This window comes from Rhea pennata, chromosome 6, assembly GCF_028389875.1.
Source record: "Rhea pennata isolate bPtePen1 chromosome 6, bPtePen1.pri, whole genome shotgun sequence".
NCBI lineage: Eukaryota > Metazoa > Chordata > Aves > Rheiformes > Rheidae > Rhea > Rhea pennata.
In genome coordinates this window covers 42444019-42470344 of record NC_084668.1, presented here as the reverse complement: position 1 = coordinate 42470344, position 26326 = coordinate 42444019, and the positions used below count along the sequence as shown (strand labels likewise).

The 26326-nt window shown below is 40.7% G+C and overlaps 1 protein-coding gene across 6 annotated transcripts in view; it reads right to left on the bottom strand.

Annotated features, from left to right (window-relative positions):
- HDAC4 (histone deacetylase 4) overlaps positions 1-26326 on the bottom strand; it is a 270190-nt gene that overhangs the window by 16292 nt on the left and 227572 nt on the right. For 5 of the 6 annotated variants that reach the window (XM_062578420.1, XM_062578418.1, XM_062578423.1 and 2 more), the window contains 6 exons: positions 23061-23107; positions 12971-13078; positions 12358-12413; positions 11203-11290; positions 9774-9893; positions 7307-7404 (listed from right to left, as the gene is read on the bottom strand). In XM_062578420.1, coding sequence (XP_062434404.1) covers positions 7307-7404; positions 9774-9893; positions 11203-11290; positions 12358-12413; positions 12971-13078; positions 23061-23107 — 517 coding nt within the window. The remainder of the gene's footprint in view (positions 1-7306; positions 7405-9773; positions 9894-11202; positions 11291-12357; positions 12414-12970; positions 13079-23060; positions 23108-26326) is intronic. The other variant, XM_062578424.1, reaches the window with a different exon arrangement.

Below are 26326 nucleotides of genomic sequence, written 5' to 3'. Positions count from 1 at the left end.
TCCCTTTTCTGGTACTGAAAAGTAATATTCTCTTTTTTCCTTATTCTAGGAAGAGCTACTGGCAAAGATAACTTTTTAAAACATGAACTGAAGTAGCATCAGACCCATCAAACAGCGTTTATCGGTACAGCTGAATACAGTTCCTATGCTCTGGTCTGTGCAGGTGGGGATGCCAAGGCACATCAGCTCAACCACAGCTCTGGTCAAGGCACTGAAAAATAATTCAGCCAACACTGTGCAGCCCAAGAAAAGCTTTCTAACTTCAGATATTTGGCAACAGATCGCCACAGTAATCTAACAGCCTCCTGCCTTCTTCCTGCTGGCCAGTCTGCAGGACACGCAGCCATATAAACATATAAAAGGTAAAATCTTATTTTCTTTTTCAAAATCTGTTTAGTGAAACCTATAGATGTTTTAAGTAGAAACCACCTCATTCACAGAGGACTTAAGCAGCAGTTTCAAAGCAAGTGCATGTGGCAAATGGCTTTTTTCAGCACTTTGAACTACTGCTGAGCTATTTAATTTCTAACCAGACTAAAACTGCTAAAATCATCAGATTTTTTCCAGACGTGATTATGATACCATGGGAGTTGCTCACACCCCAGCTGCTGTGTGGTATCATCCTAATTCACGTCAGAGCAAACCAGAATCAACACTCTGGAGTTGTGTGCGCTGGCTGACAGCATTGAACATCCAATGCCACCGTTAATGAATCTGCCTATCTATCAATACATGTTTTTTTGCCATGAAACAGCTCATCTGGCTGATGCCCAAATGCTAATGCACCCAAAGCATGTGAAACAGCAGTGCACAGCAGGTGAGCCATGTGAACGACTCACCTGGCTCAGTGATGATTTCTAGGCACTGCCTATATGAATGACAACAGTTAGAAGATACCCTCTAGTGGCACAGGGAATGTCAAGGCAACACCCAACAAATAAAGGTGAAACTCCTTAGTAAGATAGGAGAAAAAGCAGTGGCTGCTTGTTAAAAGGAAATCAATCTGTGTTTGGCAATAGTTGGAAGAAGCTGTCGAGGATCTTCTGAGCTTTCTCCAGCATAGAAAATTACCTGTGGTGCTCATTAGCCAGAGTAAATTTTAGAATGATTTTCTGATCCCCCTCCAAATTTAAGAAACGTGAAGTGCAGGTGCCCTGGCTCTCCTGTCCAAGAAGGGACAGACACAGGATGGATAGCCTCTCTGTCACCACAAAATCCTGGACAGAGGCTTCTCTACCTTCACCTTTGAGTCTGGAAGACCAAGGAGTCAGCAGGCAGCTTTCATGTTTCCTCAGAGGAAACATGAAAGATCACATTGTGTCACACCAGATAAGCTAATGATGCTTTCTGCAACACTGACTATTAGAAATTATTAACAAGTCAAATCCAGACATAAACCCTTTCCTTCATGTATGACTCTTATCCAAGCTCTGAAAGTCTGCTCCCTCTTCTGAGTTTCTCCTCCTTCTAGCATTAGACCAGGACCAAAAACTACAACCTCAACTGCATTTGACAATCGCCAAACATGTAAGCGACTACGCCTTCGATCATAAAGCTTCAGTTTAGGTCTGAACCAACATATGGATGAGATGCTGCCACGAGCCCCACATTTCTCAAGTCCAGTGGGGCTTCCCAGGAGCACAAGGCTTCATTTACGGAATCCACCAGGAGCACCAGGCCCTGAGCATTGCTCCACCCGGCCTCGCTTGGCGTGTGGGAGCCATGTGGCTTTTTTTTGGAAGACAGCTGCGTATGACAGCTTTTTGAGAGCTCAACAGCTTCCTCAACTTTTTTTCTAATTGTTAAAAAAAAAAAAAAAAAAAAAAAAAAAAGAGAGAGAGAGAGAGGGAGAGAGAAAAAAAGAAGAAAAGAAAGGTATGGAATTTTCAGCTGCAAGCTGAAAGCCCAAATGAACTGGTTTTGAATAAGGAATTTCTGAGATTTCATCTGTGGGCAGAATTTCAAATGTATCTAAGTCTTTCAGATTTTACTTTTTCTTGAGCATGGAGGAAAACACTTCTCTCGCTCAGATCTGCCATGCAAAAGTCAAATCCCCACAAGAAAACAGCAATTAAATTGAAAAGGATCCTATGACTTTTCCCTGATGATCATACTCTAAAAAAGCCAAAAATTGAAATTACTGTCGAAAAGGTGACCAGGTTTCCATGGAACTGGGTCCTTCAATTAATGGCTAGGGGAACTATAAAACTACTGATCGAGGAATTAAAATTTTTGCAACACTTAATATTATTTCCAGCCATGCTGATTTATTAAAATACGAGGGATAGTTACACCTTTAAAATTCCTAGGTTTCTTGCAGAGGGGTGGTTCGGTTTTCTTAAAATAAATTACATTCTTTCACTTCACTTAAAATACAGCTAGGCTGAACAGCTACACATTAGTTAATACTGACAGTTATGAAGAGTAAAAACTATTGTCCATGTTGTGCAATCATTTGGGGTGGAAATACAATTTTACATATATTTTCTAGAAGACTGCATATCTTTTAGTCTATTACTAGCCATTTTGCCAACTAAAATGTTTAATAAATGCCAGGTTGATTAAACAGTTCCATAGAAGGTTTTTTGTTGTTTTTTTTCCTGTTGAATGCTCAGTTCTAGTAAGTCGAAATGAAATTTAAAAGTAATTTTTTTTCAGAAACCTTCCTCCCACTGTTTCCCATATATTATAAAGCATTACCCACTGCTCCTAAGGGTGATCGGTCTCCTGAAGACTCTAGTCTGTTTCTCAAAACAGTCACCTCCATGCTCATTTCCTATGTCAAACTGGATTAGGAACTTGGGTACAAAACGAGCAGCAGAGAGCGTGAAATCCAAAATACAGAGACAATGACTCCAGGCGAAATACAGTCAGCTGCCCCTCCCTCTCCTCTTCCTTACTTCTGAAATGTTTTATGCACGGAAGGGAAAAACCAACCTCCCCCAGCCCCAAACTCGGCTTCCGAACTCATTTAACGCTTTCTACAATCTGAGAAATCTGAGAGGAGGAGGACTTCAAACTAGAGTCCTTGCTTCACTTCTATTTTAGGAGCTTTAAATAAAAATAAAACTAACACTGAAGTCAAAGCTGCATGTGGAATTAAGATTGTGTATGGAAACCAAATTGTCTATGGAATTAAAATTTTCCTACCCCTCTGTCAGACAGGGTAGGAAAAAATCACATGAAACTACGCAACTCCTAGAGCCATCAGGTATAATTTTGTATAGGAAGTTCAGAGGAAAACTCCTGTGCATAATGCAATTTGATTTCACTATGCTGCTGCTATTTTCCTACAATAAGGAATTAAGCACAATCCTCACATTTTTCTGCAGATCTCCTAGTCAGGTTCACACTTGGCATTTCTACACAACATTTGAAAACATCATGAGAACTTACAGAAGCAAATGTTGCTTGTGCAACAAGCCAGGAAAGAACAGGCTCTGGTAAAAGCTAAATTTTACAGCTGTTTGTTTCTGGAACTACAGAATAACAGCAATAAATACCAAGAACATTCTGATGATTTGAGGACCTTCTAAATTCTATGCCACGCATTAGAGTTTAACACTTTTCTGCCTCAGCTGTGAAATCTCTATCGCCCACATACCTTGGTGGTGACTTCAACCAAAGAACATGCGCTCAGCAAAATGATCAGCTAAATTGTAATATATTGCCAGCCAGGGCCAGCGTAGCTTCAGTTATTACAGAATGGAGGAGTGCTGACATCCCAGCAAAATCCCAAATCAGTGCTTGCAGACCAAACATCTATTCATGACCAGGGTGACTCCACCCGGCTTCCCACCAAAGATACCAATGGTGATATCACCCTGATTTCCAAGCAGACCCAAAGACGCGTTTCTGCAACTGGCGTTTTCACTTCTCCAATGACCATAAGCGACCAAGTGCAAGGCGAGGCGGCTCCGCTTCATATTTTTAACTCTTGACCTCATTGTGAAATGGCTCAGCATTATTAATAAATATTAAGAGGCCATGAGACATTGTCCAGTGAACCATTTTAGCGTAAATACAGGCATGCCAGTGATCTTTAAAGAAATTCTCTGTAGAAAACCTTTGATGGAAATTATTGTTCGCTCTTTGGAAAGAGTAAAACGACACTGTTTGAAATAGGTTTTCAATACAGGGAAGATAAATTTCACTTGAATTCATTTATTCACTCATCAGCAGAGTAGTTTATGAGGCCAATTATCTTAGTTATTTCATTAGAGTACATGGTTTTATCAAAGCCATATAGCAGTTCATCCCAAAAGAGAGTAAAAAATGAAAAGCATGCTGCATATTTTTCTACTAGTATCTTAGGTATTTTACATAGAAAGATGGTTTTCTTCGCTAAAAGCAGACAAGCACGCTAAGAGTTAAGGCTTTTTTTTTTTTTTTTTTTTTTTTTTTTTAAAAAAAAAAGTGTATCAGTATCTTTGCCTAGCTCAAAGGATTTCCACTGATTCCTCCACAGACTTCAAAGCCTCACAGTTTGGCATTTGGACTGGTTTGAATTAAAGCTCAGTTCTCCACTGTGAGTTTCCAAGTTCATGGTGAAAATGCCTCCCGCTTCTGGAGTTCATTATGGCCAATTTTCTTATCTTTGCTTCATCTTAGGTTTGATCCCCAGCAAATGCAACGTGGCATTCGATGGGGTGGAATAACAAGGTGCTGCCTTGAAGGCATGCATTGTCTCATGGGGCTAGCCTAAGAAAAGAGGGGAAAAAAAGGATATATGACCCATTCCCTTCACTTTCTAACTCTCGGGGGACTATAAATTGTAAACTTCAAAGCATTATTTTACATTAAAATCAATAAAAAGATTCAGGCAAAATGTTTTTCAAAGAATCTGGTTAAGATTTAAAAAGGTCACTTGATAATGTATTATCATGAACAAAGCTTGGCGTAAGATTAAAAAAGCTTCCAATTTAAGTTACTGACTGAAGGTGTGCACATTGGGGAGAGTCCAGGAGATGCCATCTATAAGGACAAGTCACGAGGAACTTGCTTCTCATAACGCTGGCAAAATAAGAGCTACGACTAGTTAAAAAATAAGTTCCCCAAAGAGTTTTAAGTCCCTGGGTGAAGAGACACCAATATCTATTAAAGAAGGGCTGGCCAAGTTTTTATTACATTTGTACACTGTTTTGAACAATTTTCCAGAAGCCTAGAAACTAAGTTAATATTTAATAGCAAGCATGTCACTTGGTTGTGAGTCGCAGGTTCTTTTTACAATGAAGAGATCAGTCTTGTTGACTGCTGGGATAAACAGACTTCCACTTTGGACTAAAGTACTTGCTTTCCTGTAGTAGGAATACAACATCAAGACAAATGACAGTTATTTGACTCTATGTTATTTTAAATTGTATACACTGTTTGAAGGCTTTGGAATGGCATACTGAAAAGGAAAAGCTCTTTTTGCTCAGCATAGCGTAACAATAAAAACAACGAAGAACACAAAATAATGTTCCTGTCCCAGATTTAATGCATGCAATGGTGTTTCATGAAGTCAAAACTCCACCTGGCTATTTCCAGACATTTGCATCCAATGTTTTGGCAAGTATATGTCTCCTAAATTTATGCAGGGTGTTTGCCAGAAGGGTGCTAAATCTTGTTTGAAGACTGCAAACCACTTCAACCAATAACTGTTAAAGTGATGCAAGCTGTGAGAAGGACAAAAAGTGTGGAGGGTAGAACGGCACAAAAATCAACAAAAACAACAACAACAAAATCCCTCCTCCACATGTATCCAGCAGATCAGTGGATTATATTTTTGTTCTCCTTGGAAAGAATATTAGAAAGGAAAGTGTGGTCTTACACAGGCCTCTAGTAACTACTGCATTGTTTAAAATTTCTCCTCGAACCGAGAAAGCTCTGTATTCATTTCATCTTTCTATTATGTTGCTTTCACAGTAACTTTTAATACCGTCCTTTTCCTGTTGTTTGCAGGTCTAGGAAGGAAAAGCATTACTCCAAGCTTCCGATAAGCTTCAAAATGACCAGTCATGTACAGTTGCCTGACTTGAGCTATTCCCTTGCTGCTCAGCAGCAAATCTTTGTGACGGATCCATACACTTGCTGCTGGAGACACCTGGCTACAGAAAACATGCAGTGCTGTGCATCCCCAGTGGTGAGACAACCGCCCCAGTTATTTCTGCCATGCTCAGTTCAGGTTTCACACTCTAAGCTTCCAGAGAAGAGTGAAAATAATGCCCGCAACGAAAAACGAGAGACCATTTTAAAGAGAAAGAGCGCTGAGGTAGAAGAATTATTTCCACACGTTCTGAAGACCAACACCGCTACGCAGTCATTTGTCACTCGATCTCTATTAATACGATTGTTTTGCCCATTAGATGCTCAGCGCAGTGAGAAAACGCGCCACACGCTCTTGCAGCGCTCCTGTAGGGACACTGGTCAGAATGGCCAGGACCACTGAGCGCATCATTGTAGATCAGCTAGCAGAAGAAACTGCGTTTTTGATTCCCATACCTCTTTCGATCATGCTGATAGGAGGAAAGTAAGGATCAGCTGAGATGATCCATTATTCTCTGTGATCCTGAGGTTTGCTGTGCCTGTGTGAGCTGGACCACTATGAGCAGGTTAGCAGGACAGGTACAAGGTCTGACAACAAGCAGCTTCACCTCCTGCTTCACCCAGAGACTCAGTGAATGCCAGCTCTATAGAGTATGCTTGAATACGCTTGTAAAGCAACCATGTCTTGTGGTTTAAATCTGATGCTATCATTACTGCTAATCAAGGAGTATATGCCTGAGTGAGGTGGGGAGGAGTCACAAGCAATGACAAACTCATGACTGCTCAGACATCTGATACCCCTTTGTGCTTGGGCTAGCTTGGCCCAAGCTCGGCCAGCAAGCCTTGGGCTAGCTGCCCTCTGAAATTTCACCTCATAACAGCTTAAGCTTGTTAAAAAGTTTTTCTGGGTCCCCCTCCCTGCCCAGGTGGGTTTATCCATACATTCACCCCAATGAGCCAGAAAGACCTTTAGTCAATTAATAGAAGAGCTTATTCACATCAGTAGACTTTAAATTCATGCATAAATCAGTTCTGAGCAGTGAGTATAAGTAAGTCAATCACTGAATCTCCGAATGTCACAGACTCATTTATTACGGCCAGAAATACTGTTTACTGAATTCAGCTTTATCCCATATGGTACTCACAAAATAACTGCAGCTCTATGAAAATCTTGTTACTTAACTTAGTGAGAGAGAAACCCAAGATTAAGAGAAATTGCAGGAGAAAAAGGAAATTTGGTTTCAGTGAAAAAGATGTTAGAAGAAGTCTTCAATATTACCTGAAAGCAGTTAAGTATTCTGTATCTCCCATCGGTGGGTCAAGGCCACCAGTAAAGGCCATGTTAACATTGAAGCCAACTCCTGCTCCTGTGCCAACCTGAAAAAGGGAGACAGTACTTTCAGTTGTGCATATGGAAACTGCTAATTCCGGCAATGCATCTTTGCTGTCTTTCTATTCATCCAGCTGACCCTGGATTTTGATTCAGTAACTTGGTGGGGTAATTTTTCCCTCCAGAGTACTTCAGGTCCCAAAGTGAGAGTAAAATTAAAGCTCCTATATGCTCTAAACTTGATGGGAGCTGTGGATAGTCTGCATTTGCTAGCTGCCTGAGAGAGAGAGAATAAAAAAAAAACCACTATTAATGTGGATCCTTTCTCTTTTGTACAACATGGCATTTCACATGCTACCTCATCAAATTAATTCCTTTCCAGCTTTATTCTGAAGAGTATTTGTGTTTTATATGTATCCTACTTCCCATTGGGTGAAACAAATCCCAGAATTTTAATCAGAGTGAGCACCCCCTCTGCCGGACAAAAGTATTATGCACAAAAATCAGATTTTTGCTGACCAAGGAGGCATGTAGGTGGTGAATGCTGATACATTCCAACTTGTGCATGTTAGCATCAAGCGCAAACAGCACAAATTCTTTGTTTTTTTCAGCCAGGAACAGTACATACCCTCTAAAAATTACTAAAAATGGTAAATACTGTGGGGATAATATAGTCCAGTATTTCCTTACAATGCTAGATATTTTGTAAACCCAGTATTAATTTCAAGGGTCAGCAAAAAAAGTGGATCTCGGAGAAGTCTAAGAGCTCACATCCTTTGTATATCCTAAAGCAGAGCTTAAGCCCACTGCAAAGAGCCGCTGTTCATTTATTACCACAGTAGTGCATAAACAGGGTAATGAAGGAGTATCACATTACGTTTAAGTTTCTTTAAAAACCCAAATGGAAACATCGATGTTTGCTGAATAGGAAAATGCAAAATTCATAGGGTACGAATTCTAAGGCTTTTCAGATTTAATCTAGAGCGTCTCAGAGTAAATAAAGCTCAGCATTTCACAATATCCCTCTGATAAACCACATCTGAAAGATGATAACTGAATATCTATTTGGAAAGAACCACTTCTAATTCAAATTTAAGTCAAAGCTACAGTTGAAATAAAGTGCTACCTATCATGGAAGATTTTATTGATTATATGATTCAAGTGCCAGTCGTTTCTGTGCTCCATACTTGTAGCATCCTCAATTTTATTTCCTCACGCCACTAGCCTGGCAGAACTCATTCACCCACTCCCATGAAGAAGGAGCAGACTGAAAGAACGGTCCCCACGTGTGCTGAGTTCACAGAAAAGGTTTTCTGTGAGGCCACTATCGTATACCAAACAGCACCGATTTTAACAAGGTCGGCTCACAGCATGGCTGGAAATGAGCCACTATAGGGTCCTGGGTAAGGAATGACCACAAACTTCTTTATTATCTCTGCTTTATTAGGGCAAATTAGTGGGATGGCTTATTTAAAGCAGAGAACGCTTTCCATGCTAATTATGTTTTCTTAGTAAAGAATCCACGAGCCAGAAGGGAGTGCCTTGCTAACAGTACGAACAAAGGCTTGTCCATCAAACGAAGGAAAGGAGAAATAGGCCAAGGTATACTTTCAAATGACAGCATTAAACTCACTCTGGAATGATAGGTTATTGGCTGCCAACCTAGGACAAAAGAAAGGGCAGGACTAAAGTAGAAGTGTCCATCTGAAGGCCCACGGAGAAAAAATGCTTCCAGTGTAACATGCACAGCCTTTCTTTCTGTAGCAGGCTCCAAGGCAACCACCCGTAACTGTTGGGATTTGTCCCACGGCATGAATGACTCTATCTAAAAGTCTACTTTCCAGACTGCTAAATCTGAACGCAGCACTTGCTGTAAGCAATACTCTGGCAGGGAGAAAGGAGGAGGTGATGAGCTCCAAGACCACGTTAGGAAAACCAAGCGATACAGTACAGAGCTGGTGGTACAGTCACAGGCAACCTGTTCCTCTCTCATCTCACAAAACGCTTATTTCCCGCTCTGGCGAAGTTCAAGTCCTGTTCTTCAGGGAAGAAAATGCTGTCTGGGACAGCTGGCAAAGGAGTCCCTTGGAACAGGTTGTCCCATGAGGGCTTGAGAGTCTAACTACATGAATACATTTTTTGATCATTCGCCAAGGGATTTTCCTTTCCTGCTGGCTTGCAGCAGCAGGACACAATGCTGTTAGGACTTGGACAGGAACTCACAGGAACACTTAAAACTGCATGACGGGCTCCAGGAGAGGCACAAGCATGGGGATGGCGGCACAAGCATCTCTGCAGCCTTGCTCAGCAGAGGCTCGCAAGATCTTTTGGCCACCTTGCTCACTAACAAAAACAGTTCCTATCAGACATGGCAACACATTGTGAAGGTAGATGCTATCTCAATCCATGTTCTTACCTCATCAGGAGCACCACTGCCTGGGAAGAAGTTCCCATCATCATAGCGATGTAGCGAAATATAAAGAACATTAGGATCATTGTAGAAAGCTTGCTGAGTACCATTTCCGTGGTGTACATCCTTCAGGGACAGAGATTGCATCATATGAGGAAGGTTAGTATCTTAGTAACAACGCAGATTAAAGCCATCAGCTTGGGATTTGGAGGTGTTTGCCTTGTGTTTTGTTTTCTGGGCTTCTCTGATCTCACTGAAGCAGTTTATTGCAAATGAGAATAATCTACATTGAGCGGCTGGCTTCATGTTATACTTTCCGTTTAACAAAGCAGGATAAATAGGAGTAAACACAAACTCAAATATATAGCAAAACTGAAGATAAGATTAATTTTCTTGGAGAGAATTGGACTGATACACAACCTTGCAGGACAAGGGGAAAGAAGGCCTATATCAGTTCCCCAGTTTTATGTTTTTAATCAGTATGTAGGGTGAAAACTAAAGCAAGTCTCAGTAAATTTCTCAGGTTGGGCCCATCTGGGTTAAACACCACAAATTCACAGCCCAGATCCTCTACTGCATTTCTACTTGGTGCACAAATGCATCATGGGGGATGGGTATGTAAAATGCTCCTTCTTTCCAACATGAAAAAGTGTCAGTGGGAAGCAAGAAAAACAATGTCCATCTACTAAGTCAAAAGGAAAAATACTTCCATTTCAACTCTCCTGTCCATGGAAGATTTGTGGCAATCTAACCAAAACTTGTAGCTGATACCCAGGCACTTAAATGCATTCACAGTCAGTTTTTTTCCCCTAATCTATACATCATAATAGCAAAAATTCAAATAAGGTCTACTGCAACTTAAATGCACTGTATGCAGAATATTTCACTATCTTTGCCCACATTACAGATGACATTTGACTGCCTGACCAAACACAGAGAAGCTGCATTGGCCTAGTGGCAGGTCACTGAGACCATCTAGACGGATGGCCAAGCCATGCCAGACAGCTTGTCCCTTTCAATAATCAGTCATCACGTCTTGAAAGAACAGCTGGGATTGATAATAATGATTAAGCCCAACAACCTTGAGAAAAAAAGAGCACAGCTGTCAGAATTATCCATCCTTGCAACTGTGTTATGGTCTTGCTATAGAAGGCAACTAGTTATTCAGGATTGCACAGATTTGGTGGGAGTGGGGAAGTAAGAGTGCAATTAAAATCCTAATTTTGTTCTGAAACCTATGCACTCTTTCAGAGATCTTTTATTAAAAAATAAAAACAAATGCATTTTGGCTTACCAACCACAGACAACATTTTTTTCCCTCAATTTTAAAAGCCTAGGCTGCCTTTGCAAGAAAAATGACAAAAATAAATCCTCCCCTAAAACAAAGAAAAACTTCCATTCGATCTCTTCATGGGTAAGAATCTATGTTACTCACCCAGTCCACTATAAGAATTTTGCTAACATTCAGTCTTTGCTGGAGCAGCTTGGCTGCAATTGCCACGGAGTTAAAGTAGCAGAAACCCCTGGAGGTGATGGGAGGGAGGGAAAAAAGAGTGAGGAAAAAAAAAGAGGTGTTAATTATAGGTTTGCCTTGGTCCCAATACATCTATCATCAGATATAACACAGTAGGAAGAGATTTCCACTGCTTTTACTCTTCTTTCCTCCCTAAAAACACATGCGTGCTCAATTAGGAGCACAAAATAGCCATCCGGCAGCAGGTGCCTTGCGATCTCTCAAGAGAAGGGGAAGGCTTTGATCAGCTTGCTTCAATGGCTTTCCAAACCCCTCTGCAGTGCTGCTCCACGCAAACTGCTCCCCAGTGCTCCTATATGGGCAAAGGGAACAGGGTTGAAGGGGAAAGAATGCAGAAAGAGGAGAAAGAAGGGAAAGGACCGGCAGTTGAAGCGATGCGTGGCCACGCACATCATGGGAAAAGGAGCAGTCTGCCTCAGAGAGGCCCTGAAACAGTGTTCCAAGGGGAATCCAGCAAAAAAAATTGAGATCTGGGACCAAAGCACCCCAGGCTCCCCGAATTAGTCACAAAGCCAAGGACGTGGAACTTTAAGTCACATCCAGAAGCCCAGTATGATCCAGTCGCCAAAACCCTACTACAAACTCAGCTCTACTAAACTCGTGTAACATGCCTGACTTCAGCTTTCTTTTCGTGAAGTCATCACACTCCAACACTCTCCTAATTCCATGTTTTAACCCCAGGATACACAGTTATGTTTGATATGCTACTATCAGTTGCAGATCCTTGCTCTCCTCACATTAGGAGAAACATTAATATTTTAAGTTAAGACAATTCACAAGAGTAAATAAGATTACAAATGCTTTGTCAAGGCACAATTTTAATGCTGTCCTTACCAAAATATATACCTATATCAAAACCAAAGCAGGATCTTTCCTTCTTCTAGAGGATTACTAGGAGCTTTGGAATCTAATACTCAACTATGTAGCAATCCCAAGAAATCATAACACTAATATATGCAATAATAAACTAACAAACTCCTTTTCTAATTTATATCTGTAGATCACATAATAGATAGACATTGAAGCAAGCTGATCAAAGCACATAGGCATACTTACATGGGTGTGCTTTCTTCTGCATGGTGACCTGGAGGTCGAACAACAGCAAATCCATTCTACACACAAAAATAAGAGAAGGAAGAAATGAGAAGGAAAGGAACATTTATTTCACTGAGATGCATGCAGATTTGCAGCCAGAACTGCTATTTCTGCTTTGGAATTATGTAGTTGCTCTTGATAGTTTTTCTCACAAGACCAATGTAGCACATGATGCTTTTTTTTTTTTTTTTTTTTTGGGGGGGGGGGGGTGGATCTACATGAATTTTATGGAGACTGGTTAGTATTTCCTACCATTCAGGAAAAAGAAAACTTCTGAATGAGGTAATTTAAACAGCAAATTAGCTGAAGTCAACAGCAAGACCCTCAGGTATCACTGGAATAATGATTTCACTTGTTGCTCTGGTTTCTTTCTTCTTTTTGATCAGTTTGTAAGAACATTCATCAAGAGTCTGCTGTTTACTTGCTGCTACCCTCAAAGATTTTTATGACTAGAGCCAGGTGGTGCCATTAAAATAAAGCTAACTGGACCTCCTGCATAACACAGCCATGAACTGAGTTCTGCTGATTCCTGTACAGAGCCAGTATCAAAGCCAAGTGTTATTATTGTACCAACCTTCAATTCTCCGGTGGCTACTTTAAAAACAAGTTCGATGACACAGCCCACAGCCAGGCGAGCAGCACCAGATGAGTGAACTTCATTCCAAATTGTGTCGCTGTCAACCTAATCGAGACACACAGAAACCACTTTCAGGAACAATAAGACTAACAGAGGAAACAGGGACTCCCTGTTTTGCAGAGCGATCGTTCAAATGTGTAAAATGCACATATTTGCAGAACTGATTGTAGCAATGCCAGGCGTGGGAGTCACTCTCATCAGAAGGGTGAGCATGCTAGAGTGCAGCAGTGGCCAACAGGGCTCTGCCTCCACACATGAAGGAAGCTGCAAACCACAATAGTGACAACTAATGACAGAGCTACTGAGGGTCTGTCCCAACAAAAGGCACTAAAGAGATGACAATTTTCAATAGCTCTGTGGTGCTGCAGGGTCAAAGCTGTAATACAGATGTGAATTCGGTATCTCAAGCACTGCAAATTTTCAATTTTCTCCTACCAATATTCTTCTAAGAGCACAGGATTTCTCTTTAACTGCTGGAGTAAATGGATGAAATAAAAAAAGTTTTTAAAAAATAAAACAATCCTATTAAAAATGAGAATATAATGAAGAAGGATGTTAAACAATGTACGTTTAAAAAACGCCTGCCCAACTTACTCCTGCCAGATTTATGTTGACATAAACTTCCCTGGAGAATCGTAAGATAAATTCTGTCTCATTAAAGCTAACAACAGACCTTCACCATCTAGGTGCTAACTACAGACATTTACTTAAATGCCAAATATTTGACAGGACCAGGATCACTTTGCCTTAGAAAACATGCAAACAGACAAAAGGCAAGAAAAGGAAAGACATTTTTGAGATAGTCTTTGCTTCGTTATTATATGAGATCACGTTCTAATTTAAACAAAAAGTAAGAACTGTTGGCTTTTACCACATTAATCTCGACAACTATGCAAAGGCAAGATTAGTTTGCAGACACATGACAAAATGCCTGTTCAATTTTTACTACAATTCTGTTGGAAACTGCAAAAGAAGGTGCGAGGGTTGGGGGGATTCCTGGGGGACTGTTTCTAGGCTGACTCGCTGCTGGGAAAGAGCTGCTTGGATCTCCTTTAAAGCACCCCAATCTGTTTGCATGCCAGCATGAAAGGAAAGCCTTCTTGTCTTGTCACAGCCTTTGCAAAATCCAGACTACTGGAACTGTCCCATGTCAGGACAGTTTGGCTGCCCGGGAACATCGCAGGGTAAGTGTAATATTGTTCAGTATGCAGGATCACCAGCTATTTTTCAAGAAGTACTCCACCTTGAGCGTATTTGTGGAAACAATGGCAAAGCAGGAATGAAAGAAAAAGATTGTCTCACATGGCATCCAGTTTGCTTGCTGAACTGTAGGGAGACACAAGCAGCCCAACACGAGATTGATCCACCTTATTCATGGCTGCATTAAAGTCAGTGGAGATAATTCCAGGCCTGTTATCAGTGACAACTTCTGGCAACATCTGTCATGAGGATGGTTTTGAAGTCAAAAGTAAACCAAGAAAGCTTCATGAGAATACCAAAGAAGGCACCTCTATAGTGTCAGTGTAATACTGCCAGTACATTCACTGTCTCAGGCTCTGGGGAAAGTCACTTCATTGGTAAAAAAAAAAAAAAAAAAAAAAAAAAAAAAAAAAAAAAAAGCCTACATTAACTGTTCTTGGTACAGGGGCTCTCCTAGGTGCCTGTCAATTTGGACAGTAACATGGGAACAGAAATATCATGATAGATATTAAGAGATGGTGAAGTTACTTTGCAGTTCAGGTGTTATGACAGTGCTTGGGAAATGCATCAGTCTTCATTCCCAGATCCTCTTCATCAAAGTTTTTGAGAGTGCAAGATGTATGTATTTTTAACAGCTGGGAACATTTATTTCCTTTTTTGCTATGGAGCTGACTGCCTGACTTTCTGTAGGATTTAGTCCTGCTCTTGTCGTTTCTGGTAAGGATAAAATTCACAGGATCTGCAGGACTATCTGCTGCCTAACTTCTACAAAGTGAGGGCCACACAGTGGTGGCTCACATTTTTGTCACCTGAAGGCTTCACTGAAGTGAGATACAGCTGTACCATGTGATCTGGACCGAGCAAATTTATTCAGAGAGTCTTTCTTGCTCTTGAAAGAAAATGTTTCAGGACACCTGCAGCCAAGAGATTCCCCCTCTCTCTTTGTCTTACTACACCAAGTATCAGGTCTGCAAAATTGCAGACCACTGCCTTTATTCATTATAAGTTATCAGAGAAACAGAAATACGCACACACAAAGAAAGAGAAATTCAGATGTCATAGGCATGTCTTTATTCAAAACCAGGTAGGTCCAACAGGACCCTAAGACCTCCTTAGACTTTTGCTTCTGCTAGCTTTTCCCATAAGGCATGCAAGAGTCACCAAGCTTCTTAGTCAAATACTGTTAAGTTCAGGCCCTTTGATGCCTGAAAAAGCCAGGTTCACATTGGCAGCATTTCAAGAGAATGAGGAAGGCAAGACAGAGTGGTTTTGAAGAGTTATTATTTCCGCAGAAAGAAATTAAGTACCTAGAAAAGAATTCTACCTGTAGTTTGGGAGCCAATTGCAAGGACTCTGCCACACCCTCCACATTTTGCTACCCAACAAGGGGAAGATTTGGTCAAGAGATGTCTGTTCCCATCCACAAGTTCTCCACAGCTCCACCCTGTCCACAAACACCTCCAAGATAAGGATTTAACACCCAGCCACTTTGCTCAGAACGGATGTCTGGAGACTGCTGGGCCGTAATCCAAGGCAGCACTTCATCATCTGTTTCACTGTAAGTGTTTGAACAGTCCTACTGAAGTCATCAGTGCTTCGCAGTACAGGGGCGTAGACTTTGCCATGGTGGAAAATGTTATTAATGTGGCCCTGAGCTGGACTGCTCTCTGTCTCTGAAGCTGCTGCTGCTTGGTGCATGGGCTGCTGTTGACTCCTCCATCATTCTTGAATTCTGAGGTTCATTACAGAGGAGACATTACTTGGCTCTCCCTGCTTATGATTTCTTTGATGTAGCTGCCATCATAGTAATTGTTGCTGGGATAGCACATCAGCCTTCCCATCTGGAAGGACTTTACAGAGAGAGAGGAAGTATATTTCTTGCCTTTTTTTTTGATCCACCAGTGTGTATTTCTCTCTTTCTCTCTTGAATTGGATGATACAACTGTGTCAGAGACATCAAGTCCTCCACATCTGTTGGGTTAGGAGTAGTTGTCTTGGTCAGCGCACCTGTCTTCTTGAAAATAGTAATAGTGGTTTGTTCATTCCAATAAAGGAGCTGCTGCTTCTGTTACATGAGCTCTTAGGAGAGCTGAGGAACTCCAGAAGCGGGGAGAGGGAATTCAAAGCTTGTGACCTGCTGCACAGTCTTAACCTCTACAACATATATAATTATTACAAAACGATGAGGGAATGCAGGAAAGGAAGGGTCAGCAGTTTGACACATGCTCTTTTCTAGGAAGAATGCCTGAGATGTTTTAGGATGAGATCTGAAAGAGTTTCTCTCCTTCCTTATAAACTTTAAGTCTTTATTAATGTAAACAATGAGGTTCCTATTAGCACTATATACTGTACTACATAAAAATGCAGAACAATTTCAAATTGTAGTGAAGTGGATCTTATAAACGGTTTCATTATCCTAATCTTTTCTTCAGTTAGAAAGCTATCCAGATAGTCATTTAAAAATAGGGACCAGTAGAGACATTTTCACACAGCAGTTCCAGACTCTACAAAGCAAAGGAGAACAAAAGATTTCTGCTTTTCTCTCCTCATTATGCTTAGAGTTAGCAGCACATGCCATCCATGCTGCCAGAGAATTATCTCTATCTAAGTGCATCTCCTAGCACTCTAAAGCACTGATTAAATAACCACATTTTGTTCTTCTAAGACTTTCTAATCAGTTTCTTCTCATTTGCATTCCATGGTAGCCCTTTTTTTCACACAGAATCACAGAATGGGTAAGGTTGGCAGGGCCTTCTGGAGATCGACTAGTGCACCTAGAGCATGTTAGACAGGGTCGCAGCCACGCAGGCCCTGAATATCTCCAGAGAAGGAGACTCCACAACCTCTCTGGGCAACCTGTGCCAGTGCTCTGTCACTCTCACAGGAAATAAATTCCTTCTCACATTCGGGCGGCACTTCCTGTGGTTCAGTTTGTGCCCGTTGCCTCTAGTCCTTTGGCATGGCACTACTGAAAAGAGTTTGGCCCCATCCCCTTGACACCCTCCCTTCAGATACTTAAGACACATTGATAAGGTTCCCCTCTCAGTCTTCTCTCCTCCAGGCTAAACAAGCCCAGCTCTCGCAGCTGTTCCTCATAGGGCGGATGCTCCAGTCCTCTGAAGCACTTTTGTCATCTCTACTCTATGCTGCATGCTGCACACCGGCACAGGTAAAAAATTTTTTTACATACACTCCTCAAGACTTTACAAGGTAAAAAAAGAACACCTTATTCCACAAAAGAAAAAAAATACTAATGCCTGTATCTGCTGAATGTGCATAGATAAAATATACATGAAAGAAAACAAAAACGTTAGAAAATATTCAACATTATAATATCAGATCTTTGAACTTTTTGAAGTATTAATATGTAAGTATGCTTGTATTATTTTGCAGAATTTCCAAGTTCAAAATCTTTTCTCCAAAACCTACTTCTAGTTATCCAGTATTATGTAATGCTCTGGTACATGTAAGTAATATATTAAGAAAAGAGTGTGTATTATAGAGAAGTAAAGGTAATGTCTCTAAGCAAACATACTGCACTTGCAGATGTTGCTAAAGTAAAATCAGCAGGAACAGATTACTGTTGTTTAAATCAGAGTCCACATCTGTTGATATAAGTGCTTCTGTGCTTTTTTTTGTTCCTGCTAAGATCAGAGTAATCACAGATGGGAAAGGGGTTGTTAGTGCCGGTTACAACAATGTGAAGGGTTCCTCTTATAAAACAAATGAATAAGGGAAAATTCGTAAGAGTTTCCAAACACTGGGGAGCCAATTTATCCTTATCCCATTGATTTTGAGACACTGTGACCTAGTTTTTAAACAGTAAGACTGAAAAGGTTCATGCAACAGATTTGCATTTAACTTCTTCCTTTCTTTTACTTCCTTTGTCACATTCTCTATTAAGAAGAACTCATGAAAATTCATATATTCCCCCAAACATTTAAAACAGAATGGGAACATTCCTGATATGTTGCCTCACTTCCACTGAGGGCAACTGAGAAGGCAATGCTGCTAAGCAAGGTGCCTGAGTTTGACCACAAGCGCTGGTGAATAAACTGCAATCCTAACAGGACAGTGAAAAGGAAAAGCAATGTTCTGTCATGTCACCAGGGGGATAGCTATGTAGATAATGTGATGTGAGTAAGTTACAGAGGAGAAAACAGAGAAGGAGAAAAATTTTAGCTGTAGCCACATCTCTTTGGACAGCAGAAAACTCATTCCCAATTCCTACAAACAACTACAAACTTCAGGCATACAAACTTATCCTCAGGAACTTGCTCATCATATTCTCCTGCCTCTACTGGTCCTATTATCCAAGGTGCTAGCTCAAGGATAGGAATGCAGCTAGTAAGGTAGGAGAGAGATTTATGGCTTTCAGAGATTTGGGACTTCTAGTATATGACAAAAATAAGACTAAGATAACTGGGAATAAAATGGAAGAGAAAGAAGCAGTAGAGACTACACCTTTCCTGTCTGAAGCTTATTGATACTGTTGAAGGTGGCGTCAGGTCAGACACTGAGGTCAACCTGGTGTGGTGTAACAATAACTATTTCAATAGCGAGAACTGTAAAAATCACAAATATATAGCTAACAGCCAAGCTGTCTTACAACCCCCCTTTTCAATCTATGAGCCTCAGGTCACTGTTAGGACATGTACTTAGGAGACAGTCCGGTGGTGTATCATTTTTTCCTCAGGGAAATACAATTCTCTGACCCAATCAGGCTTCCTTTAAGGTATTTTCTTCAGCAAGAAAATATGTACCATAAAGCACTAATTGAGAGAGAACACCTCTGAGCCTTCCAGACCACTGGAGGGAAGTTTCTGACTTCCATCTCTGATGAACAGACCATGCCCTAACTCTTCCTTTCAGAGCCAAGTGTTTGGTCTGAGGTGTAACTTCAGAGGAGAAAGTCCTCTGTGGTTCGATTGCCTCCTTGCAATCAAGCCCATATTCTGGTTTGACACTAGCCAGCAGCAGATACTCAGGGAAAGTGTAAGAGCAGGGCAAACAGCCATGTGTTGATAGCTCATTCGTTCAGCTTCTAGCAGTCCCCACTATAGAGGTGTCCTGAGATACAGAACGCATCTTTATACTTGTGCTTAACAGCTCTTCATGGGCTTTCCCCACCACGAATACACCTAAATTGCCTTTTAAACCCATTTATTCTTTCAACCTCCGTAGCATCCCCTGTGGAAGAAAGTTCTATTGTTTAACTGTGTGCAGAGAAAGAACTTTGTTTTAAATTTGCTATCCCATAATTTCAATTGAGGCTCTCAGCTCTTGAATTCTAACAAAGAGTAATCACTCTGCTTTCACCTACTCCAGGCCTCTCCCTGCACCTGCCCACATGCATTATTTTGCATCCATCAACACTGAGTTTCATAAGCTACTTTACTGCTCAATTTTTTGTTATCAGGAGACCATCTTTATTTCTCTGCAGTCAGTTTTCATTGTGATGACTGTGAATAAATGCAATACCATCAGCAGAGCACATCTGATAACCAACTATCCCCTCATCTGCAGCATTTCAACAAAAAACAAAGATTTCTGTGGGACTGAAACTCTGACTTTTGTTTCCCATATTCTAATCAGCAGTGAACTCAGAAGAGGACTGGTCCCCCCTTACTCTACAGCAGGTTGACTCAAGTTCTCTGGGTAAAACATTCCTTATGAAGCAACTGGCCAGCTGCAAAACTGTCTAGTATCTTGGTGAGTTGAATTTAAAGACCAACAAGACTTCCACTAAAGTGCACTTATCTTGAGGTGACAAAAGCAGAGAACCATGCAGAAATATTCCATGTTGAAATTCTTCTCCAAAACTGGGCATGGATACCTAGGCAGGGATCTAGCTTGCTTCTCCAGGAAATGACTTTTTACAGGTGTTCAGCTGACTGTGTCCATCTCCCATAGGCATGTGGTCACTCCATCAGCTGCTCTACCATCCCAAAGACAACATACAAAATGGAAACAAGGCTTGATCTCACCAGCACACTAAGGGCTGTGTAGCTATATCATTCTTAGTGGTTCACCTCCCACATTCAGGAGGAAGGACACAAGACAGCACACTACAAACGTCGGCCTTAGGCAGTCAAGCAGTTGCCCACCATGCCCTCTCATCATCATGTGCACCTGATTTTCCTTTATTATCAGAAAAACACCAATGGAACTAGTACAAAGTGACTTGAGCGCCTTAAGCTAGCATAACCTTCTCAACTTGCAAGAAAACGTTGCAAAAAAGCCTGATTGCTGGAAGCTTAAAGTTCTTTTGAATCAAAGGTGAGTCATGTTCTGCTTACCTGGTGATCTTGAACAAGAGAGAGTCCAGATACAACTCCAAAGCTTTTCATTAGTCAGAAATGCCATCTAGCTACCTACATAATAGTCTGTTAAGCAACAGCAGGAAAAAAAAAACAGTAAAACTTCCTCTAAGCCCTCTTGCTAGAACAATTTAAAATGATTAGTTTGCACCATAACAACCAGCATTCAATAAACTAGCAGTCTTCACCAGATGAACTTCTCAGAATTTTATCACGCTTTCAAATTCCTATTCGCTAACAGTCTTCATAGCTGATATTTTAGCCTAGCTCCTGATTTTATTAAAAGTTTCTCTTATAATGTTACACTCATCTTAAAAGTATCTTGTCATCCTCTTTGGCACAGAAAATAGGTTTTTTTCATCTGCTACTGAAAGGCAGGCTTTGTGGCCTCAGCTAAAACATCACTACGGGGCATCTTGCAACACTTTCTCACAGTAAATCAACTCTGGGACAAACTGTTTCATAGAACCAGCACGTCAACAAAGGCTACAGTCTTCCCCGTATTTCTTCAGTAAAAATACAGCATTGCATAGCCAACTTTCTTTACAAATCTTGCACTTCCAAAGCCAGTAGGAAACAGGCTTGAAAGTACCTTGTAAGATGACTGCATGTACTGTCCCCTCCAAAGGAGATGGCCTACACTTAAATCCACCTGCACTACACAGAAGTGCAAAACACTCCCTCTTTAATATGCTGCCACCAGTCATTCTCCACCACGCACTCATTTTCTCTACAAATACACAGCTGCTGTGTATATAATCATAAGAAACGCATGCCAAACGCAAGGAACATATTTTTCTCTATCAGATAGGAAAGCAGTCGAACTACATAAATAACAGGCATTGTATTCCAATGTAAATGGGAAAGCAAAACAAAACAAAAAACGCCCCAAAATTCATGTTTATGAAAAATCTGACTATCATATTGTTGATTACTAGGCAAATGCCACTTTTCAAAAGCTTTTCCACTACAACATGGAAATATCCATTGAAATTACTAAAACACTGTAGAAACGTTAGCAAATGCTTTAATATTTTAAGGTTACACAGAGATAACTGACCATAAACTAACCAACTGCAAACACTATCTTCAGAATGTTACCGGCATATCAATAATACCAGCACTGTGTGTTTCCTGCCTTGATTTCGGATTTAATGCAAGACTTCCAGGACTGCACTAGGCTCAGGCACTCTCTCTACTTGTTACCATTCAGTCCTCACTTGCAAATGGTAATTTTTGCTTTGAATGGCATGCCTGTCTGCAGGGCAGAGTAAATCCAAACCTTTTAAACTCTAGCCAAAAATTTGCCATGAATTAGGAGACTGCAGCATATTTACAATACAAAATAAAATATCTCTATGAGTGCTCAGTGGTGGTGGTATGAATAAATGCCGATTATTCTTTTTCTGACGGGATAATTTTCAAAGTAGCGATTTTGCAAAGACTCAGGAAGAAAACAATTTTGCTTCATTTCCATAACAGAATCCAGACCTCTCAATTCAACCTCACGAGCTACAATTATGCATAAGAACTACCACTGTGAATTTTCAAACACAATGCCTTTTATTGTCTCTTCTCATTCTTTTCCCTTCCTGATCTCCGAGATTTTCTGTAGTGTCACCCTATGCACAAGTTTTACAGCAGAAAAGTCTGACTTGAAAGGAAAACTTTCAAGCTTTCAGGCTTCAAAATAAACCTCAAACTTTCAACATAAAATATTTGAACATGTTTTCCCCCCCCCCAATCTTCTGAGAACAAACAAACAAGAAAGCTTGTCTTTTTGTTACCAGAGAATCTTGACAGATGAAAACTAATGTTCAGCTTTTACATGATGGATGGACAGGTATTTCAGCCATCTCTCTCAGAATTCATGTGCAATTGCCTCGAGCCCCAAAAATGAAAGGTAACAAATACTGAAGACTGCAATTCCCTTGTGCTGCGTAACCCCTGGGACATTTTGCTCTAGGACAATAATATAGCACGGACACAAATACAATAACCTACTGTTTACAGGAACTTCCCAAATATTATGCTGCAATATCCCTATTTTATTAATGCATTTTCCACCTGTAGCAGGCAACTCTAAAGTACAGAAACTGAAGATGAAACACCTACACAGCATGAGCAACATGAAAAGCACATCTTGCTTTTTGTGCAGTTGCAGTGCTTTTTTGTCTTCAGTAGTTGCTTTAAAACGCAGTAATCTCCAAGCCATTAAACATCACTGCCTGGGAAATGAGTTTTCACATCCCAAAAACCAGAGACAAAACATGCCTCTGGATGTCGCACACATTTCAGGACTCCAAACCAGTTTAAAAACTTCACATTGCTTTTGAAGAAATGCACGTGAGGCTGTCACTGCAACCCCGCACCCCAGACAGACCATGTTTATGGGTAACATCTGGTGGCAATTATCCGCTTGATGGAATGCAAAGCAACGATTTTTGTTAGCAATGGGACTTGGAGAACAAACAGGACATTATTTACACATTAAAGCAACTACTCACCCCGACACCACCACAAGGAAGCCTGACAAACATTGACGTTAGAGAACCTGCAGGAAGAAAAGAGAAACAACAACAAAAAAATATTAAGTCCTCAAAAAGTCAAATTTCACCAAGTTTGGGTCCAATTTTATGGCAATGCTGAACTTTCATTCAACACAGTTATGGACTTTGGTTTCATTATAACATTCAAAAAACACACAGATAACCTAGTTATACTTCAATGAATACATAACATACACACTCACACTTGTTCAAAAGCCTTTCACAGCACAAAAGCCTTCCATAAATCCCACTTCTTGAAAGGTTTGTGTGTGTTCTGCATTTCAGGCAACCAAGCTGAACTCTAAATGATTGAGATGCTACCCATAACTGCTAAGTATGTCTTCTAAGATTAACATTTTAACCACTTTCAACTGAAGGAGGATTGGAAATCATAAAAAGGAAAAACATCCTAATTATCCGTCATCTACAGATTTACTAGAGGGTTTTGGAGCACATCAGCTTCATAGAAGAGGAAAACATTAAAAAATAAACCAGTGGCAAGCAAACAGAACAAGTGTTATGACTGAAAGAGCAAAACCAACATTAAGAATTTGAGGAAGAATGGCAAAAATATCTTCAGGTCTAATTTAGTAACTGGTAAGAACAGTAACATCAATTTCTCTGCCCTTACATCAGCAATATTATCATGTGGTCAAAATTCTACAGGGTTGTATACTGGTGTCAGATGCGTCGCCAACACATACATTATCCCTTCAACTCAAAGCACAGCTAATGCCTCTGTATTATTAATCTGAGTGCACAGCCAGATTCATTCTTTGATTGTATGCATAGGAAAATTCTCAGATCACCCTGCCTTAGACCTCCTGCCACATCTTTCGCTCCTAATCCATCTATTATTTAAATATTTATCTTTCTGACAACAATTGGACGTAAATTAAAAGCAGCCTTATTTGTCTAAGTTTAAACTTGTTCAACAGGCTCCAATGCTTTACAACACCAAGTAAGGGATGGATTCTGATTTTGCACCTTGAGACTTTCAAGGGTTTCAGCAACACTTCAAGGAGTAGGGTTATGCAACCTGCGTGGAATGCTACTGTCTTTAAATCCATCTGATAAAAACATATGAAAGCAAAACTTCGTAATGCTCAGGCTCCTCTGGGAAAGGCAACTTCAATATCAATAGTGGACTTCTATCGCAGCAAGCAGCTTCTCTCACGTTAGAGAAGAATGGCACTCTTTGCAAAAAGACTTAGCCTCAAAAGCAACCCTCTACAGGACCAGAGGGAATATATAATATATTCTTCAGAATAACACGTACTTTGGAAGTATAAGCATTCAGCTGAGCCATGGTATCTGAATGAATCGACATCTGCTTATAGTTCTGAAACATCTGAGCTATTTACTTCCTTCCAGCTTCCTTTCCAAGACCTGCCTGATGAAGGGACATCCCGATTACCACTTACAGAAGCTTAAAAAGACATAATCCTTGTTTTCATTTCTCAGCTTTACAAACTCTTCCTTTTAGGTTGACATTTCTCACACTTTTTCTTGCTCCTAAATTTATTGAAAGAGAAGAGTTTATAGTGTCAGCCACTGCATTTCAGGTGGATGAATACTAAGACACTCAGGTCTGACAAACATACATTTGCGTATGTGAGCCTCAGACATCAAAGTTCCACAGGATTAGTCAGCTGACATATTTAAAAGAACCCCACAAAGCAGTTTTATACATTTTAAAACTTTTTAAACCCTCAGAATGAGCAGATGGTTGAAGAAGCGGTTGCTTACAGGCTCACTCACTCATCCACACAAATACTTAAATCCATTTGTTTTCTGGGAGGTTTTCCTAGCACATCAGTGGCACTCATCCTTGCTATGGTCCAGCACCTTGGAAACCATCAAGTTCAGAAAGCATGCTGTTTTTAGCAGGGCTTCCTGCCCTGCTTCCCAAAGACAACCTTTTACTTGGATGCTGCAGAAACATCCCGGATGAGCTCACACATCTTGGCATTTCAACAGGCCATTTGAAAGGCTGTGTTGTCCCTCTAGATCCATCTGTCAAGTTACTGACCTATTTTCTCTTGCTGGACAGGGTAAGGGGCAGCCATGCAAAATGGCGAAGCCATTTGCTCTTCTGCTAATTCTGCTGCTCACGGTGAGCATTCCTGCCAGTTTGCAGTGCATGCATAGTGTGGCAGCACTGCTGGGCAGTGGGAAGAGGTGACTGGTTGCTGTCAGGACAAACACAGTTACGTGAGTCGGGAGTGAGTCTCCCGCTGTAAGCAGCTCAAGCCTAAAAGGTGCCAAATGAGTTGAGGAAACAAGCTGTAAGCTCGGTTAAGAACTGTTGGAAAATGACGCCTGCTGGAGATCCCAGGGACGACTCCTCTTGTCTGCAGCTGCAGCCTTGAAAAGAAAATGTTAAAAAAGTAGTTTCCTGACAGCATTTTGGGCCATCACTGAAGCTCTGGCTGTAGTCTCAGCCTAGATCTAGTCTAACATCTGTGAATACATTCATCTTCAAACTGATCTGTCAGTAATATTGCTTCTCGACAACCTCACCTTCTTTACAAACTACATCTAACTAGGCAACTTTTTGTAATGGAATACCCTCATGTACTAGAGTTATCTCTTCACTAGAAGAATCAAGTTTCTTTACTAGAAACTTAATCCCTACAGATATTTTAAAATGAGTTATTCAATGGTATGTGAAGACACAATAAAACTAGAGAAGTCATGAAAAGTAGAGCAAGAGCTCCTCTTCCCTCAGATTCTCGGTACAAAACATCAAGAACGATTCAGTGAAACCGGGAACCTCAAATCCAATACTAATCAAATAAAATCTCTGCATATCTGCATAGTCAGATAAATTCCCCAAATAAATCTCTGGAACCACTGATACAGGTTATATATACCAAGAGGCAAAAAGAGAATAGACTAGTATTGCAAGAGGATCTTATCTTTGAACATGTAGGGAACATTCAGCATTATCACAGTCTACCCTAAACCCGAATGTTATGCACAATATCAGACACCTGACGTTAGACTACTCCTAAACAAGAAGCGTTAGGACAACACACTACCCCTTCTACCCCCCATGCTGGTGATGATCACTGACAGAGGCAGGGTGCCGACCGTGTCTGACCTAGCCCAGTAAAGCCAATGAATCAAAAATGCTACAGGACTGCCCAGACCACATCACAGGGAATCTGATCCACAGAGAATACTCAAGACAAACATCCTGACGTTCAGTGCTAGTTAAT